The sequence below is a fragment of the Megalobrama amblycephala genome, linkage group LG16 (assembly GCF_018812025.1).
Source record: "Megalobrama amblycephala isolate DHTTF-2021 linkage group LG16, ASM1881202v1, whole genome shotgun sequence".
Taxonomy (NCBI): Eukaryota; Metazoa; Chordata; class Actinopteri; order Cypriniformes; family Xenocyprididae; genus Megalobrama; species Megalobrama amblycephala.
The window spans coordinates 9,115,987-9,135,072 of record NC_063059.1 but is presented as its reverse complement, the minus strand read 5'-3'; the positions used below and the strand labels follow the sequence as shown (position 1 = coordinate 9,135,072).

Sequence of the window (19,086 nt, the reverse complement as noted above, 5' to 3'; positions counted from 1 at the left end):
TACTTATAATGCGTTTCCCCAACACAGTTGATGAATATAATTTTGCATTTTTAATAGCTAGCTAGAATACAAATTAGGTTTTATTCTACGTAAATGTTAACAACATTTTGTGTATAGTAGTTTCTAATATAATAAAATTATAATGTCATTTCAAAGGTAATTGACAGACTATGACAATGAGCGATGTTTCCCCCGAAGATGAGAGAAAACCCGTGACTTTTAAATGAAGTCCCTAGAGAGACTTTTAATTTGAAAAGCGCCTCTAAAGCTCTCCTCTGTGTCCGCCGGCTTCACGCAGCTGTGGCGCGGTCTGGGTCGAGCTGGTCTGTGCTGTACTGCGGGATGATTCTCTTTCTCTAAAAACCCACAAAATCATCGGATTTTACGATAACATTTCATTTTAACGTGTCTAATCCATCAGTGGATCTGATCTCGGTGAAGGTACGAGTCTATATGAGTTGTGATGTGATTTTGATCATGCTTTAGCCCTTTATCAGCTGTCATTGATGTACTTTTGAGGGCCCTTGATGTACTCATCATTCATTGATTTCGCTAACAGGTTTTTCAGGGCCTAAATATGATACTATAAAGTATTTGACCTTATGTATTTTCTGTTTGGTTTGATCGGATCCACCCAAACATTCAAAACAAAATATTGCAGGTGCTTTTACTGTAGTACTGCTGCATATCCAGCAAAAAGAAACCAAAAACGTCCATATTGACGTTATTTGTGTTTGGATAATTTTCTGAAACGTAAACCACGAAGCATTCATTCAGTAGGAATGCTTAAGAGATTAAAGTGTGGAGCTGCCCGTGTGCTCAGTGGCATTTTGCTTCCTGAAATAGTTGATCTCATGATTTGACCACAAGATACTGATGAGAGCTGCTTTCCTTTCTGCTTCAGTTTAGCCGCAGGGTCTGGGGATGATAGTGGGTGGATCGGTTATGTATCTATATTGTAGTAATATTATTTAGTTGCTTCAAACTTGCAGTCTTATGAGCTCTCTTTGAATTAGAGGTAAATGTCACAGACAGTGTTGGACAACCTGTGATTCCGGTTTTGTTGTACGAGAGATTTTGATGCATGATTTGCAGGATGGTTTGAAGGTATTTTCTCTTATAATTAGGAACAAAATCTAAAGATCTTTATTGGTTTTAGTTTTCTTTAATTTCAGCATAACAGAACCAGATCATTTAGAGCCAGTGTTATCATGAATCTGAAACTATTATTAGTTTTCAGTAATTGAAATGAAGCTGAAATGAAATAAACAAAAAATATGAAATGAAAAAATTAGATGTTGTTTCGGCAACTAAGTTGAAGGACTAAAATTTCAAAAATTGAAATAAAAATAAATTAAAGCTTAAAGGGTTAGTTCACCCAAAAATAAATGACATTTCTGTCATTAATTACTCACCCTCATGTTGTTCCACACCCTTAAGACCTTCGTTTATCTTCACAAATTAAGATATTATATTATCTTCACAAATTAAGATATTTTTGATGAAATTTGAGAGTTTCTGATCCACACACTTTTTAAGGCCCTGAAAGGAGGCAAAGACATTATTAAAATAGTTCACATCAACTCATTATTGGCCGGCTCTTGCGTCAGCATCACGCGCATGAGTCGTGCTGCTCACGTGTACAGCGTCGGCCAATACTGAGCCGGAAGTGCTGCTCTGTGTTTACAGTGTCAACAGCATAGGAGAGTGACAGGGAAGAGAAGAAATTGTTAAATAAAGTCGGTATTTTTGTTTTGTTTTTGTGCACAAAAAGTATTATCTTCACTTTATAACATTAAGGTTGAACCACTGTAGTCACAGTGACTATTTTATCGATTTCTTTTCTACTTTTCTGGGCCTGGAAAAGTGCAATGACGTTGCTGCCTATGTGTGGTTCAGAAACCCTTGGTTTCATCAAAAATATCTTAATTTGTGTTCCGGAAATGAACGAAGGTCTTACGGGTGTGGAACGACATGAGTAATTAATGACAGAAATTTCATTTTTGGGTGAACTAACCCTTTAACAGAAATATGAAAACAAAACAAAAATAATAAAAATGACAAAAGCACATTACAAAATTTCTAAAACTTAAACTACAATTAAAATGAGAAACTAACAATATAAGCTAATATTAATAAACACTATAATATTTCTGAACTTCTGATCTAAGTGCGGCCTTTGATACTATTTCCCATCAAGTTCTTTTAGATAGATTATTCTCTACAGGTTATCACAGGTGTTCCTCTCACCTGGTTCAGATCTTATCTCTCCGGGCGCTCTCAGTTTGTCCAGCTTAACAATTTCAGGTCATATTCTTCATCTGTTAGCACTGGTGTTCCTCAAGGCTCTGTGTTGGGCCCTCTTTTAATTAGCATTTACTTATTACCACTTGGTTATATTTTTAGGAAATATGGCATTAGTTTTCATTGCTATGCAGACGACACCCAGCTCTATTTGTCATCCAAGCCGACTCTTCTTTCTTCCTCTCTCTTGGACTGTTAGAAGAAATTAAATCCTGGTTTTCATGCAAACTTTCTCAAGTTGAAAACTGATAAAACAACATCAACCGTCTTCGTCCATTTCCACAGCCATTTTTGTACACACTCTGGTCACTTCACGCATTGATTATGTTAACTCTCTTCAATTTGGGTTACCTCACAAACTCCTTCATAAACTTCAGTTGGTCCAGAACTCAGCTGACTGTATAATTACTACCTCTTCCATTGAGCCACCAGCAGCTTCAAATACCTGTTTGCTGCTCAACACTGGCTTTTTTTATAGCTGCCCTTTTAATACAATTAAATTTTTTGACAGGAACTTTCCTCAATAAGCCTTTATCTGACCGAGTTCTGCTCTGCTCTAAATCACTCACAAATCTTATGATAATTCGATAAATCTCCATTCAGTTTCACACAATATTAGTTGTTTTCATGCCTTTTGCACAACATTGCACCATTTCATGCTTTTCATCTTCAGAAAGATCTTTCTTCCTCCCCATATTGCATGAGAACTGTGACTTGCTTAATAATGTGGAACAACCTCTAAGTAGGGTTTCCAATTATTCTGTCTGAGATTGATACCAGTTATCTAAAAAGACATGGATAAATAAACGAACAAACATTTTCTTAGAAAAACTAAAATCTGAATGATTATTGTACAGAAATCTTACCGATTTGTCTCTTGCATAATAATTTGGAACGCAGTGTACATTGACTTCCTGTTAAATATCGAGAAGAGTACAAGATTCTGCTTCTACTTTTAAAGCTCTTCACAATCTTACACCCTCATATCTCTCCGACTTGCTTTATTTCTACACCCCGAAGCGTACTCTTCGATCTTCTTCAACTGTTTCTCTTGTTGTACCTTCTGTTTGTTTAGTCACTATGTGGTCCTGGGCATTTAGCCGTGCTGCTCCTTATCTCTGGAATTTTTTTCCACAATCTATAAGAGAAAGTGATTGTCTTGCTGCTTTTAAATCATGTCTTAAAACATATCTATTTAAATTAGCTTTCTCTGATCAATTTTAGATTATCTAATGTTAAACAACTGTTGTTTTGTTGTATTGCTGTCTTGATTTGTTTTTATGACTATCACTCAACTGTACAATGTCCTTGAGTGCTTTGAAAGGCGCCTTTAAATAAAATGTATTATTATTATAGTATAAAAATTATTCTATAATAATAAAAGAACTATAATCTATAGGATAAAATGCTCCAGTAAGACAGCAAGAGAAATGAAAAAAAGGATCTTTCAGTATTTTAAAGGGATAGTTCACCCAAAAATGAAAATTTGATGTTTATCTGCTTACCCCCAGTGCATCCAAGATGTAGGTGACTTTGTTTCTTTAGTAGAACACAAATGATGATTTTTAACTCCAACTGTTGTGGTCTGTCAGTCGTATAATGCATGTCAACTTCGATCTATAAGAGTAAAAAAAAAAAAAAAACATGCACAGACAAATCCAAATTAAACCCCACGGCTCGTGACGACACATTGATGTCCTAAGACTCAAAACGATCGGTTTGTTCGAGAAATCCGAACCGTATTTATATAATTTTTTACCTCTAAAACACCACTATGTCCAACTGCGTTCAGCATCCGGTTAGTGAGGTCAGAAAACGCGTTCTGATGCCTGGAAGTGATGTTTCGCGCTTATACTTCAATGAGTGCGAGAGATTCACTTCCGTCATCAGAGTGCATTCAGACCTCACACACCGGATGTGGAGGGCAGTTGGACATAGTGGTGTATTGGTTTCTCACACAAACCGATCGTTTCGTGTCTTAGAACATCAATGTGTCGTCACGAGCAGCAGGGTTTAATTTGGATTTGTCTGTGCATGTTTTTTTTTTGTTTTTTTTACTCTTATAGACGAAGTTCCTATTGACATGCATTATACGGCTGACAGACGGCAACAGTTGGAGTTAAAAATCATCATTTGTGTTCTACTGAAGAAACAAAGTCACCTACACCTTGGATGTCCTGGGGGTAAGCAGATAAACATCAAATTTTCATTTTTGGGTGAACTATCCATTTAAAGCTTCTAATCTGGTTTCTTTTAAAGGTCCCGTTCTTCGTGATCCCATGTTTCAAACTTTAGTTAGTGTGTAATGTTGTTGTTAGAGTATAAATAAAATCTGTAAAATTTTAAAGCTCAAAGTTCAAAGCCAAGCGAGATATTTTATTTAACAGAAGTCGCCTACATCGAACGGCCAGTTTGGACTACATCCCTCTACTTCCTTCTTTAATGATGTCACTAAAACAGTTTTTTGACTAACCTCCGCCCACAGGAATACACAAAAAAAGGGGCGTGGTCTTGTTGCGCTCCCACGGAGAAGAGCAAGAGTTGCGTTTGTAGAGTGTGTTTGTCGCCATGTCGTCGAAACGCTGTTATTTTCATCCCGCAGTCCAATCACCTTTGTTTGGCCTTCCAAGGGACGCTGTACTTAGAGATCAATGGTTACAATTTATGTTTAACTCCGTTCCCGAAAATTATAATCCACATGTAAAACTATGTGCAGCACATTTTGCTGAGGACAGCTTCCTCAATCTCAATCAGTTTAATGCCGGATTCGCACAAAGATTATTCTTGAAAGATGGAGCAGAAGCTGCTGTCGAATCACAACACAGGAACCGCTGGCACAATCAGAACTCGTTACGTATTTCTGAAGGAGGGACTTCATAGAACAAGGAAGTCATCAGCCCGTTTTTATGACAGTGGAAACAGCGGTATACAGATAAGTAAATTATGTGAAAAATACTGTGTTTTTTTACACGCGAAACATGAACACATGTTATATTGCACACTATAAACACAATCAAAGCTTCAAAAAACCACGAAAAACGGGACCTTTAACTGTCCAAAAGCAAAACATTATATAGAAAAAAATGATAGAACCAAAGAATGTATACGTCCAATAAGATCATATTTGATTCTTAGAGGATTCCTATATGATCCTATGGTTACAAAGTATGAAAAAATTCCAATAGGGCTTCTGTTCACATTCCTTTGGAATTTTGTTTGACTATGTGATTGACATGTTTTGGAATTTTCTCACTGTATATCACAGCTGGCCTGTTTTTTTTTTGTGTTTTTTTTCTGTATACCCTGTAGATGAGTGGAGCGGCGTTCCCCTCTCCCACAGCCGAGATGGCGGAGATGAACCGGATCCACTATGAGCTGGAATACACGGAGGGCATCAGTCAGAGAATGCGCATTCCTCAGCAGCTCAAAGTGGCTCCGTATAGCTCAGAAGAGCAGGAACTTCCAGAGCGTGAAACACTCCACACGGCAATGATGCACGTTCCCGAGAGAATCGTAGTGGCAGGTACGAGTTGGGAAGCTCAAAATATCTATCGCTGAATAAAGAAAGTCATACAGATTTGGAACGGCATGAGAGTGAATTTCTCTTTTAGGCAGTTTGTTTCACTTGAATAATCCACATCAATTTTCAGAGTGGACGAATATCTGATCGGTCACTCATCTTTCTATGTAGGAGACGGTGATAACATGCAGTTTCACCGAGATCTGGACCTCATCCAGTCCACCCCGTTGGAGTCAACACTGTCCCTCAAGACGCCACCTCGGGTCCTCACGCTCAACGAACAGCCCTTTCGACTTCCATGGAAATGGAGCAGGCAAGCTCTGCAAGTCAGCCTAGCGAAGAAGTAAGTGGGACAGACCAAATTTAGCAAGATGTGGGATGTGTAGGTCTGAGTGCTAATGAACGTCGCTAAAGAAAGAACAGCGACATGTCAGTTTGGGTTTAGTAAAATAAGGAACACCTGTCCACTTTCTCTGCTTCACACAGGTGCGCACGCAAACCAAGACACGTAGAGAACGCTCGGTCAGCGAGAACATAGGTGTGCAACACAATGGCCAGCTCGCCAGAAACGACTCCATGTGAGTGCAAAGCCACGAATACACACACATACCTCTGCCCTGTCAACATGGCCCTCTCACTCCATTATGTGTTTTTTCCTCCCCCTGGTGTCTCTCTTTCTCCCTTCATGATGCTGACTCAAAGGGGGTGAGTTAGAACCATGCATGTGTATTGTTTAGTTTCAAGCCCTTTCAGTTTGGCTTTTGTGCTTTTTGAACCTCAGTGCATGTTATTGCATGTACAGGAGTGGCCTGATCACACCTGTCAGTCATGGTGAAAACCAATATTATCACAATATGAAACGGCTTGTGATATGGTATTGGTCAGTGTAGTTTAGAGTTGCTTTGTCAGTTTCCCTCATGCCATGACTGCCTGACGGCTCTATTCTACTCTATTGTACTCTAATGAATGGCCACTTCTGGGATTGAGGAGCTGTTTACACTGAGGGTTTGTACTTTTTAAAAAAACAGATCAGTCATTCTCCTTCAACTAAACAATTGTTAGTTTTGACATGATGGTTTCTGATTGGCTGGTCTGTAGAAGTACTTAAACCCGTCAATGACCAGCACCTCTTTTTTTTTTTTTTTTTTTTTTTTTTTTTTTCCCGTAGACCCCAATAAAATTAACACTAGTATGGCTTCTGCTACTGATCTAAATGTCATGTCCATCAGCCAAACTGTCCTTTATCAAATTTTAAATTACTCTAAATTACGATTAAAAATGACATTTTAACTTAATCATAAATTCATAATTTGTTTGTATTTAAATGTACACTGCTGGTTAAAAGTTTAGGGTCAGTGTTTTTTTTTTTTAATTACTTGTATTCAGTAAGGATGCATTAAAAATTGATCAGAAGTGACAGTAAAACATTTGTAATGTTGAAAGATTTCTATTTTAAAAAATGCTGTTCTTTTGAACTTACTATTCATTAAAAAATTCTGAATCAGAATGATTTCTGAAGGATCATGTGACACTGAAGACTGGAGTAATGATGCTGAAAATTCAGCTTTGATCACAGGGATAAATGACATTTTAAAATATATAGAAAACAGTTACTGTAAATTGTAATAATATTTCACAAATTGTAATAATATTTGATCAAATAAATGAATGCAGCCTTGGTGAGCATAGGAGACTTCTTTCAAAAACATTTTAAAAAATCTTACTGACCCCAAACTTTTAAATGCTAGTGTATTTAAATATTTAATAATATTGACTAACAATATTAATTAACAATAAGAAAAACGAACAACTTGTAAGTGACAATACACAAAATCAGAAATAAACCTAATTTCCTTGTCACATCAGTAATCACACAAAAACATGTCCAGTTCTTATTTCACCTTAAAATCAAAAGAAAGATATAAGAAATTATGTTTAGCTTTAAAAAAAGAAACTTATATTTTGAGTTTATTTTCTTTGCAGTGACAGTTCTAATTCAGATTAAAGGGGTGGTTCAATGCGATTTCACTTTTTTAACCTCAGTTAGTGTGTAATATTGCTGCTTGAGCATAAACAGTATCTGCACAGTTACAGCGCTGAAAGTTCAATGCAAACGGAGATATTGTCTTTTAAACTTATGGCAGTTTAATGCCTACAAAAACGATCGGTTTGGACTACAACGAGCTTCCTCCCGGGTTGGTGACATCATAAACCCTGCAAAACACGCCCCGGGTAACACGCAACAAAGTGGGCGAGGCCATGTCACAGTTGTGTAAACCGGACGCGAGCGGCGCGGTGCGATTAGTGATGGGAAGTTCGGATCATTTTACCGACTCGGATTTTTGAGTCTCGTTCAACAAAATGAACGAATCTTTTTTCGAGTCATTTCGTTCATTTTAGCAAAATGTAATTAAAATGTTACGTGTTACTTCCCCAACACATCTACTACTTACGCAAACGTTGATCACACTACAAACAATACAAAACTACAATGCTATAAGATTCAGAAATTATTAATTCATTCTTTACCTGGGTCTTCAGTTTATGACAAGCTGATTAAGCTCACCTCACCTCTTGTCTGACAAGGGTTTAAGTCATTCCTTAATTACGTGACAGACAGCCCCATACACTAAACCAATGCAGTCTGAGCCGCAAAGAGAATTGATTAGTTCTTTTCATGAGTTTTTCGGGTTTTGAGTCGTTCCTTAATCACGTGACAGACCCATACACTAAACCAATGCAGTCTGAGCCGGAAAGAGAATTGATTAGTTCTTTTTATGAGTCTTTCGGGTTTTTGAGTCGTTCCTTAATCACGTGACAGACCCATACGCTAAACCAATGCAGTCTGAGCCGGAAATAGAATTGATTAGTTCATTTCATGAGTTTTTCGGGTTTTGAGACGTTCCTTAATCACGTGACAGACCCATACGCTATTTCTGACATTTCTGTCACTATGTTTTTGTTACTGTTTCTTGAGGATCTGTGGTGTGTTATTATTTTATAAATAAATAAAGCCCTGTTATAAATAAAACATTGATTAATTTATCTTTTTGACTGTCTATCTGTACATAAACACTAGGCTATATAATAATATAATAATCCAAGCCTACAATACAAAGTATTTATAGCCTAGTTTGTTCATTTTTACTCCAATTTTGAGTTTGCTGGTATAATAATTGCTTTTCCTAGGCAGACTTGGCATATTGGTCTAATATATGTATAAGAAGATTGCTCAAAAAGGACATATAATGACATAAATTAAAAGCAAATAACATTTTGAATTTGAATTATTAATGTTAGTTTAAAACATCAAGGTTATGATAACTTCAGCTTTAACAGTTGTAACACAAACTGAAATAAAACTGGAGAGTTAAAGTTATTTACTAATAAATATAATGTGCTTGGGTCACACAGCATTGGTTTAGCGTATGGGTCTGTCACGTGATTAAGGAACGACTCAAAACCCGAAAGACTCATGAAATGAACTAATCAATTGAATCATCAGGTGAACTACTACTAGCAGTACAGAACCTATAGAATATTGCGCATGCGCGACTGAACGAATCACCCCCCCGAGACGACTCGTTCTTCCCGAGTCACATTAAAGATTCGTTCAAAATGAACAAATCGTTCAAGAACGACACATCACTACAAATGATTATAATCTGTGATATTGTCTACACTGGATGCGGCGCTGAAGACAGCTTCCAGAATCTATATGAGTTTAATGCTGGATGACTATTACTGAATGCACAAAGGCTTTCACTGAAAGAGGCAGTTCCCACTTTAAAAGCAGAAGCTGCTGTTTATTGGCTTCACACTGTAAGTACGTTTTATTGTTTGTACATGTCTTTTAAACGTAATGTTATAGTTCTGTTGCTATTTTTTTTGGTTGCATATATACAAAGAGCAGTTTTTGCTTCGCTAGGCAGTTAGCTGTATTATAGTGCATACTTCTTCAACAAACGCCAACAAACTGCTATGTTCATAGACAAACAGTTGTTCATGCTGTAAATTAAACGCTACCTTTACAAAAATGCCACTACTCAGTCATGTATTCGGCTACAGTAAAGCTTTAATCAGGATAAAACTGTATATTGAAAGCTAACAAACCGCAAGGACAGCATCTAAACACTTTGACACAAATACTAAATGAAATACCATTCATAAACGTCCTTTAAAAGCCGTTATTGCTGTTCATCTGGGTCTGATTCGGGCTCAATTTGATACAGCAATATATTCAAATTGAGCATACAATCAAAGTCCCTTTAATACAAGTCTTTTCACTCGGCGGCCATCTTTGAAACGCCTCTCGGGCATTCTGGGCATCATGCAATCTCTTTGAATGGGGAAACATAAAATTCTCCAAAACTGTTCGCCAACCTTACGATTAAATTTCATATTTGAAATCACCAATGAAATCTAACAACAACCGGCTCATAAATTTAGCTTCTAAACGCTCGAATCATTACAAAAAAACTGATTTTTCAGGCTGGATCAAGCTATAGAAACCGGTGATTCTAACGGCCGCTGAGTTGACGCGATGACTTTACCAGTCGGCGATTGGCTCTTATTTAGAAGGCGGGACTTATTCCGCCATATTGCGCGTTTCACTTTCTCCCATTCAAAACAATACGAGTGACACGTCTATGGTTATTCTATCCGCTTGTTAAGTCGTGACGTAAGGAACGCCGTTTCCGGGTCCAAGCCTCGACTCATTTCACTTGAGAATGCCATCGATGTCCGTTTATGAGCGTTATTTATTCATTTTAAACATCAATCATTTTAAAAACTTAAACATTTTAAATGCTTACAGTGTACACAACAGTCTCCATGCTCACAGTGTTACAGATATTAATATTTTAACGATTAATTAATCATTGTCTGGCCATCTGGAATTTTGGTATGGAGATAAAGGTTATAATTATATATTTTTTGTAGTATTACACCACATCGTGTGTGTATATTAGCACCATTTGTTGTTTTCTTGTGGCATGAGATAGAGCGTTTGGACCATAGACTGTGGTTAGGACCCGGAAGCGCTGCCGTGTGACGTCAGACTTAACAACCGATGACACGTTTTTGTAGGCAAAACCCGGAAACGAGTTAGCATTTTAGGACTTCCGGTTCCAACGCCGTAAAGTCTATGGGTTTTTTGAATGGGTTTTTGCTAAATCGCCTGAAATAAGGTCTGTGGTTAACAAAGCCTCTAAATACTTTCACGTTTTGATCTATGACATAAAACACACCAGTTATAACCCACTTGTGATTTTTTTTAAACTTTTACTGTGTCTTAAATTCGGCAGTTGCTAACAAATTGCTAAAAGGGACTACTTCCTTTGGCGGGGACTTTAGATGTCATCATTAAAAACGGGACATTTGGACAGCATTTCTCATGAAAAAGTGGATAAGTATTCATACACAACGCAGATCATAATCAGTGAGCATGTTTTTAGATAGAGTTGTTTTACAGTTTGAGGAAGTTTGGTGGTGACGACGTTGATCCGCGACCATGGTGTGCTGTAGTCCGTTTGTAGCCTACTGTTAGCCTTTTATCTCTGACGACTTTGTTTAGGCTTCAAAATCTATAAATGTTGTGTTAACTTGTAAAGATTATCTTGATAGACAAAACGTGTAAGTGTCATAACCCTTTGTTAAACACAGAGCTTATTTTCTGCGATTTTCCAAAAGTCTATGGGAAAAATGCATAGGCTTTCAGTCGAGGGAACCCGTGCGCTGCTAACTTCCGGGTTGGCCTACAAAAATGCGTCATCCCTGGGGCACTCTATAGTCTTTGATACAGTATAACTGAAGCGCACGTAACCGGTAACAAACGGTAAAGGCCGTGTCGTTTCCGGACTCTTCGAGCGAATCAAGATGGCTCTGGATAGACTGGACCCGCTAACCAATCTGAGCACATTGCGTATTTAGGAGGGAGTGGCTTCATAGAAGCAGGAAGTCAAACAAGCTGTTCATATGACAGTGGAAACCACTTTCTTTTACTGTCTATGGTGGAAACAGAGGTGTAGAATAAAGCTAAAATATATGAAAAATACAACGTTTTCAAAAAAAAAAAAAAAAACGAAGCATTAAGACGTTAAACTGCGCCCCAAAAACACAATCAAGCCTAGAAAAAAAACATTGAACCACCCCTTTAAAAAAATAAATAAATAAATAAAATTCTTTTAACTGTAATACTAAAACATTATGCTAAATTATTTAATATAAACATATTTTATAATATAAAATATTATCTATTTATATAAAATAATACTGTACAATACAATAATAAAATGTATATGATAAATTATTCATTATATGAAACAATATTTATTACTATATAACCCTTATTCTGTAAGGATTATAATATAATAATATTTACAAACATAATATAGTGGCTATTGATGATAATAATAACAATAAAACATTTTGGTTTCTCTTAGACTGGTTAGACGTTTCTTTATGAAAAATGGGGCCAGTGTAATGTGACCTGGACATGTTTTCATGCGATTCACCTATCAAAATACCTGAGCTATAATTTTGCACTATTTTAAGGCGGACTGCTGTTCGGATCTCAGAGGTGAAGTTGTGTCTGTTTGATGGATTCTACGGGTCAGTAAACGGCCTCGTCGTTAGTCTGATGTGAGCTCATCCGTTTGGTATCTGCTTCTGAGGCTTGTGGTTGTGATGCTCAGACACTGCTTTGTGTGTTTGTGTTGTTAAAACGACAAGAGTTTGCTTGTTTCCGCTTGTTGATGGGTTTGTATTTGGGTTGTAGGTTTATTTTTATATGGTGAGGCTGTTGCCTATCTATTGTATGACATCTCTCCATTTCTTCTGGGCCAATGAAATGTAGTCTTTATTTCCATTATCCGACTTCTGTTCCATTCTTTCTACTTTTATTTCCTTCTTTCTGAAACCTTACATTTGTTTGACACTCTCTCTCTCTCTCTCTTCTATCTTCTACTTTTCCTCTCTTGTTCTTTCGTTACGTCTCTCTCTCTCTCTCTCTCTCTCTCTCTCTCTCTCTCTCTCTCTCTTTCTCTCTGTGGTGCGGTCAGTATGACTCCCTCCCCCTCTGCTGCATTGCGCACTATGGCTCCCCTCGGTGGCACCGAGGATGGGTTTAACCTCTTCAGCGCCCACGGTGTCTTTTCCTTCATCCAGTCAACCACACGCCGGGCCTACCAGCAGGTCCTGGAGGTCCTGGACGAGAACCAGCGCAGGTGACCTTTGACATCAGACCCCTGAATCTTCCTGAAAGACTGACTTTTGGCTAAATTAGATGTTGCTTCACAGAGTAACTAATCGAATGTATTAGATTAAGCCAAGAACAAAGTCCTCTACGACTGATAGACATTCTTCTGTCATTCTGATGACAAATTGATTAGGTGAGATAGGATATTTGCACTTGCAGACAAACACTCCTCCTCAAAATATAATACTTTCAACCACAAACCATAAACCCCTACATGGTAGTTAGATGACAGTTTTGTCGATGTATTGTTTGCTGTTGGATGTGGACACGCTGCTTCCCTAAGCTCCATTTCTTCCTTCGCCTCTTTGTTTGGGGTTTTACTTCTCGCTCTTTTGTTTGAATCCTTTCTTTTTTCCTGAGCTTTAAGATTTCAGTTAAATTTACACATACGTTTGTGGCATTGGTGTATAGTTTTTAAAGGAATGTTCGGGTTCATTAAAAATTAAGTTCTTCTGACAGCATTTGTGGCATAATTACCAAAGAAAATATTTTTTTAATTGTTATATTTAATTTTTTTTAAGCAAATATTGCATCTGTATTTAAAAGCTAAAATGTGAAGCTTATATTTTGGTCACATGCAAACTTTTGCATGTTATTATATTTTATTTAATTCTTCCTTAAGAACAATTTTTATATATATATATATATATATATATATATATATATATATATATATATATATATATATATATATATATTATTCATGACTTTTTTTTTGCTCATCAATGCAGCATTTATTTGAACAAAAATACAGTAAAAGTAATATTGTGAAATATTTTTACAGTTTAAAATAACGGTTTTCTATTTGAATATATTATATTATAAAATGTAATTTATTCCTGTGATCAAAGCTGAATCATTACTCCAGTCTTCAGTGTCACATGATCCTTCAGAAATCATTCTAATATGATGATTTGCTGCTCAATAAACATTTATTTTTATTATCAATATTGAAAACAGTTGTGCTGCTTAATATTTTTTGTGGAAACCATTATATGTTTTTCAGTATTTGATGAATTAAAGGTTAAAAAAAACATTTATTTGAAAATAAATATTTTTTTTAACATTATAAATGTCTTTACTGTCACTTTTGATCAATTTTAGTCATGCTTGCTGAAAAGCTATTAATTTACTTCAAAATCTTACTGACCCAAATGTTTTATTTTATTTTGTTTTGTTTTGGGGTTTTTTGGTAGCGGAACAGGATCTGAATAATTTTCTCTGGTAACTGAAATTATGCCACAAACGCTGTGAAATGATACAGCCTAACTTATATTGAATCCAGAACATTCATTTTTTTGATTTTGATTTCTGTGGATACCCGCACAGGTGGTATCCGTGAGCTCATTTCCTGTGCCCCGTGACTTGCTTGGCTTCTGATGTAGAATGGCATTAACTTCAGCTCCACTGATGGGCACTAAACTCAGCTCTAGGTTTATGTAAAACCAGCATAACTATACTCACTGTCCTATTTTCTTTCTTAAAAATAAGAGAAAAAAAATTGTGTTTAGATCTGTGCAGTTGGCTGGTTTGTCATGAAATCATAATTTCTTTTGCAAGGCTTATTTGATTATAAAATGAAATGTTGACAGGGTCTGTGAGACAAAGACCCCCTGCAACATGTACATTAAAACGCATTTGCATCTTACTAAAGTTGTCTGTCTGTCTGTCTTCTTTCATCCTTTCCCTCTCTCACTTTCTCCCTATCCGCTTCTCAGCAAGCCATCTCTAAGAGGGGGTTCAACCCTCTCTAACCCCCAGCATGACAACAGGTAACTCTTCGCTCTTCCTCTCATTTCGTCCATCATCTCTTTTATCCTCTCGCTTTGTTTTTCTCTCTATCCTCTCAATACAATCTCAATGTCTTGTGAAATGTATAATGTTTCTGGCAGGTATGCCCTGGCCACGCTGGACTCTACTCTTGAGGGAGGAGCAGATGACATGGCTGTTGTGGACGCCACCTCTCTACGCAGACAGGTATTATTCTGCTGTTAAAACAACTCTATATGCTTGATAGTGTGCAGTTCCTAAGAAAATAAATGTAAAAGGAAGAATTTTTAAGAAATGTAGAAATATATTTTATGTACACTACCATTCAGAAAAACAAAGTCTCTTACATTTGTTTTATTATTAAATTATTCCTTAAGAAAAATTATATAGATGGATATTTTTTGCTCATCAATGCTGCATTTATATGATCAAAAATACTGTAAAATTAGTAATATTGTGAAATATTATTACAAATTAAAATAACTGTTTTCTATTTGAATATGTTTAAGTGTAATTTATTTTTGTGACGGTAAAGCTGAATTTTCAGCATTATTACTCCAGTCTTCAGTGTCACATGATCCTTCAGAAATCATTTTGATATGATGATTTGATGCTCATGAAACGTTTATTTTTATTATCAGTGTTGAAAACAGTTGTGCTGCTTAATATTTTAGTGGAAACTGTGATGCAAGATTGTTTTATGAATAGAAAGTTCATAAGAACTGCATTTATTTAAAATAAAAATCTTTTGTACCAATGTAAATGTCTTTACTGTCACTTATTTGATTTTTAATTTAATGTGTACTTTCCAGACTAAATTCATTTCTTTAAATCCTCTCCTCGGGTCATTTTGACCCAAACTTTATTTCTTTTCACTTGAAGTATTAAGTAAAAATGAAGTATTCATCTTGTCACATTTGTCACACTTGAAATAGGAATACACAAAAACAAATTGACTGGATTCAAGGATTTTTTTGTGGTTGTAATAAAAATAGTAACAAATACTTCCCTCGCGGGTCAAATTCACCCCCATAGGAATAAATGAGAAATGGGAAAAGGTTTTTTTTTATTTAAAAATATTTCTGGCACAATCCAGAACACACACACACACACACACACACACACACACACACACACACACACGCACACAAATGAAGGGATGAGACCATAGAACATCCCAAATGCAGAACACACACACACCAAACTAGAAATTCCCATTAAAATGAATGGAAAATAGGGCATTTTTTTTATTTATTTATTTTTTTTCAATTTAGGTTTTAGATTTTTTTTTTTTTTTTTTTAGGGTTCGATTTGAACACATTTACAATGCAGAATTAAAAAAACTGCATTAAAAAAGAAAAAAAAAAATCAGAATGAAATGATACAAACTTTCTGGGCAAAAAAATGGTCTAATTTTAATGCTTTGGGTCATTTTGACCCGCAAGGAAGGATGTGTAATTCACACACAAGGAGAAAATAATAAATCTTACTGCCTCTAAACTTTTGAACAGTGTTGTGTGTAATTGAGCAATAACTGATCTCAAAGATGGAGGGGTTAATTAATTAATTTCTTTGATTTTGTGTCTTTGCAGATTGTCAAGTTGAACCGGCGTTTGCAGCTCATAGAGGAGGAGAACAAAGAGAGAGCCAAGCGAGAAATGATCATGTATTCCATCACTGTGGCTTTCTGGCTTATCAACAGCTGGGTTTGGTTCCGGCGCTAAAGCTACATGGACTCCACAATGTGGGAGGGGCAAAATCAAAACCCGCCCTGCTTCTATGTGTCAAACTTTAGCCGTATTTTATATTGGCTAAAACGTTTTGTTTTCTTCATGGCAAAAGCGGTAAAGTCAGGGATAGCTTTTTGTGTTTGAGTTGGTCAGCCTTTTTTTATTATTATAAATATGTATTTATAGACTTTTTTTTTTTTATTTGTACAATTGTACAATTGCTCTTTTTCTTTGTTTTGTATGTTTTAAATTCCTTTTTGGGGGTGTTTTTTTTTTTTTTTTTTTTTTTTTGCATAGCCAGGCATGAACCAGATGTATATATATATTACTTCACGTGTCTTTGAGCTTTGGCTGTAATAATTTTTTCCATAGTTTTACTATACAAATTAGTAAAATATTACGTGAACTTTTACAAAGACCAATGGAATCGGACGTACTGATATATCAAAGACAAGAGAAATGCATAAAATGAAATAATAGTAACATGTTATGGACTGTTGTGATTTTAGGTACATTATGTACGTCTGTATGTTACCTTGCATCAACATAGAATCCATACTTGTTAGTGTGAGTTCAGTCCTGGTCATTATTTATGTGAAACTGGTGTTATTTCTGCTACAGCCCATTTCTGCAGGATATTACTGAAATTATACAGATTCAGTTTTCCTTTCACAGAGCCATAAACAATGCTTTTATTTGAATAAAAGACAACAGTAGTGAACTGCACTCTGTTCTGCCTGCTTTAATCTACTGGATTTGTTTCAGCTCCATGCGTTTAATTTCCATGTGTTTCATTCATGCCGGTCTTAAGCATGACAGATTAAAGTCAAAAAGTTTTCCAAACAAAGCTGGAAATCAGCTACTTATCAGTGTTATTTTAGTATTTATTTTTATACCATCATAGTATTTATTAATATTTTGAAAATATTTTCATTTTAAATTAAGTTTTGGTTAATACATGTTTAAGTTTTTCATTTAATATTTGTATTTTATTTTATTTTATTTCAGCTTTATTTTAGTTACAGAAAACAAATTTTAATAGTTTTACTTAAGAAAGTTCTAATGTTGTTATTAACTAAGAAACAATTTGTGTATTAATGATTATAAAAAGGGTTAATGATGATATAAAAAAAGTATATGGTAATACAAGACATTCAGAAAAGCACTTGAATTTACTTTGAATTACTATGGAAGAGGATTAGGGCCAAGCAATAATAAAAAAATAAAACCATCTCGAGATTAAACTTGTTAAATTTCGAGAATAAAGTCAAAATAAAATGAGAATAAATTCATTAAATTTCAAGAAAAAAAGGTCGAGATAAAATGTTGAGAATAAACTCATTAAATTACGAGGAAAAACTCGTTAAATTTCAAGAAAAAAGTCGAGATAAAATGTTGAGAATAAACTCGTTAAATTACGAGAAAAAACTCGTTAAATTTCAAGAAAAAAGTCGAGATAAAATGTTGAGAATAAACTCGAGAAAAAAACTCGTTAAATTTCAAGAAAAAAGTCGAGATAAAATGTTGAGAATAAACTCGTTAAATTACGAGAAAAAGCTCGTTAAATTTCAAGAAAAAAGTCGAGATAAAATGTTGAGAATAAACTCGTTAAATTACGAGAAAAAGCTAGTTAAATTTCAAGAAAAAAATCGAGATAAAATGTTGAGAATAAACTCGTTAAATTACGAGAAAAAACTTTTAAAATTTCAAGAAAAAAGTCGAGATAAAATGTTGAGAATAAACTCGTTAAATTACGAGAAAAAACTCGTTAAATTTCAAGAAAAAAGTTGAGATAAAATGTTGAGAATAAACTCGTTAAATTACGAGAAAAAAACTCGTTAAATTTCAAGAAAAAAGTCGAGATAAAATGTTGAGAACAAACTCGTTAAATTACGATTAAAAAACTCATTAAATTTCAAGAAAAAAGTAGAGATAAAATGTTGAGAGTAAACTCATTAAATTACGAGAAAAAACTTGTTAAATTTCGAGAAAAAAGTTGAGATAAAACGTTGAGAAAAAACTCGTTAAATTTCAAGAAAAAAGTCGAGATAAAATGTTGAGAATAAACTCGTTAAATTACGAGAAAAAACCCGTTAAATTTCAAGAAAAAAGTCGAGATAAAATGTTGAGAATAAACTCGTTAAATTACGAGAAAAAACTTGTTAAATTTCGAGAAAAAGTTGAGATAAAATGTTGAGAATAAACTCGTTAAATTTCAAGAAAAAAATCGAGATAAAATGTTGAGAATAAACTCGTTAAATTACGAGAAAAAACTTTTTAAATTTCAAGAAAAAAGTCGAGATAAAATGTTGAGAATAAACTCGTTAAATTACGAGAAAAAACTCGTTAAATTTCAAGAAAAAAGTTGAGATAAAATGTTGAGAATAAACTCGTTAAATTACGAGAAAAAAACTCGTTAAATTTCAAGAAAAAAGTCGAGATAAAATGTTGAGAACAAACTCGTTAAATTACGATTAAAAAACTCATTAAATTTCAAGAAAAAA

General features: G+C 35.0%; 1 protein-coding gene across 1 annotated transcript; it reads left to right on the top strand.

The window, feature by feature from the left end:
• Positions 1-254: 254 nt before the first annotated feature.
• Positions 255-17,308, top strand: mffa (mitochondrial fission factor a). Its single transcript, XM_048161318.1, is given in 10 exon segments — positions 255-441; positions 5,614-5,827; positions 5,996-6,120; positions 6,123-6,167; positions 6,311-6,402; positions 6,527-6,529; positions 12,886-13,050; positions 14,801-14,854; positions 14,975-15,059; positions 16,445-17,308. Coding segments are annotated over 9 exon segments (915 nt in total). The 5' UTR covers positions 255-441; the 3' UTR covers positions 16,577-17,308.
• Positions 17,309-19,086: the final 1,778 nt, after the last annotated feature.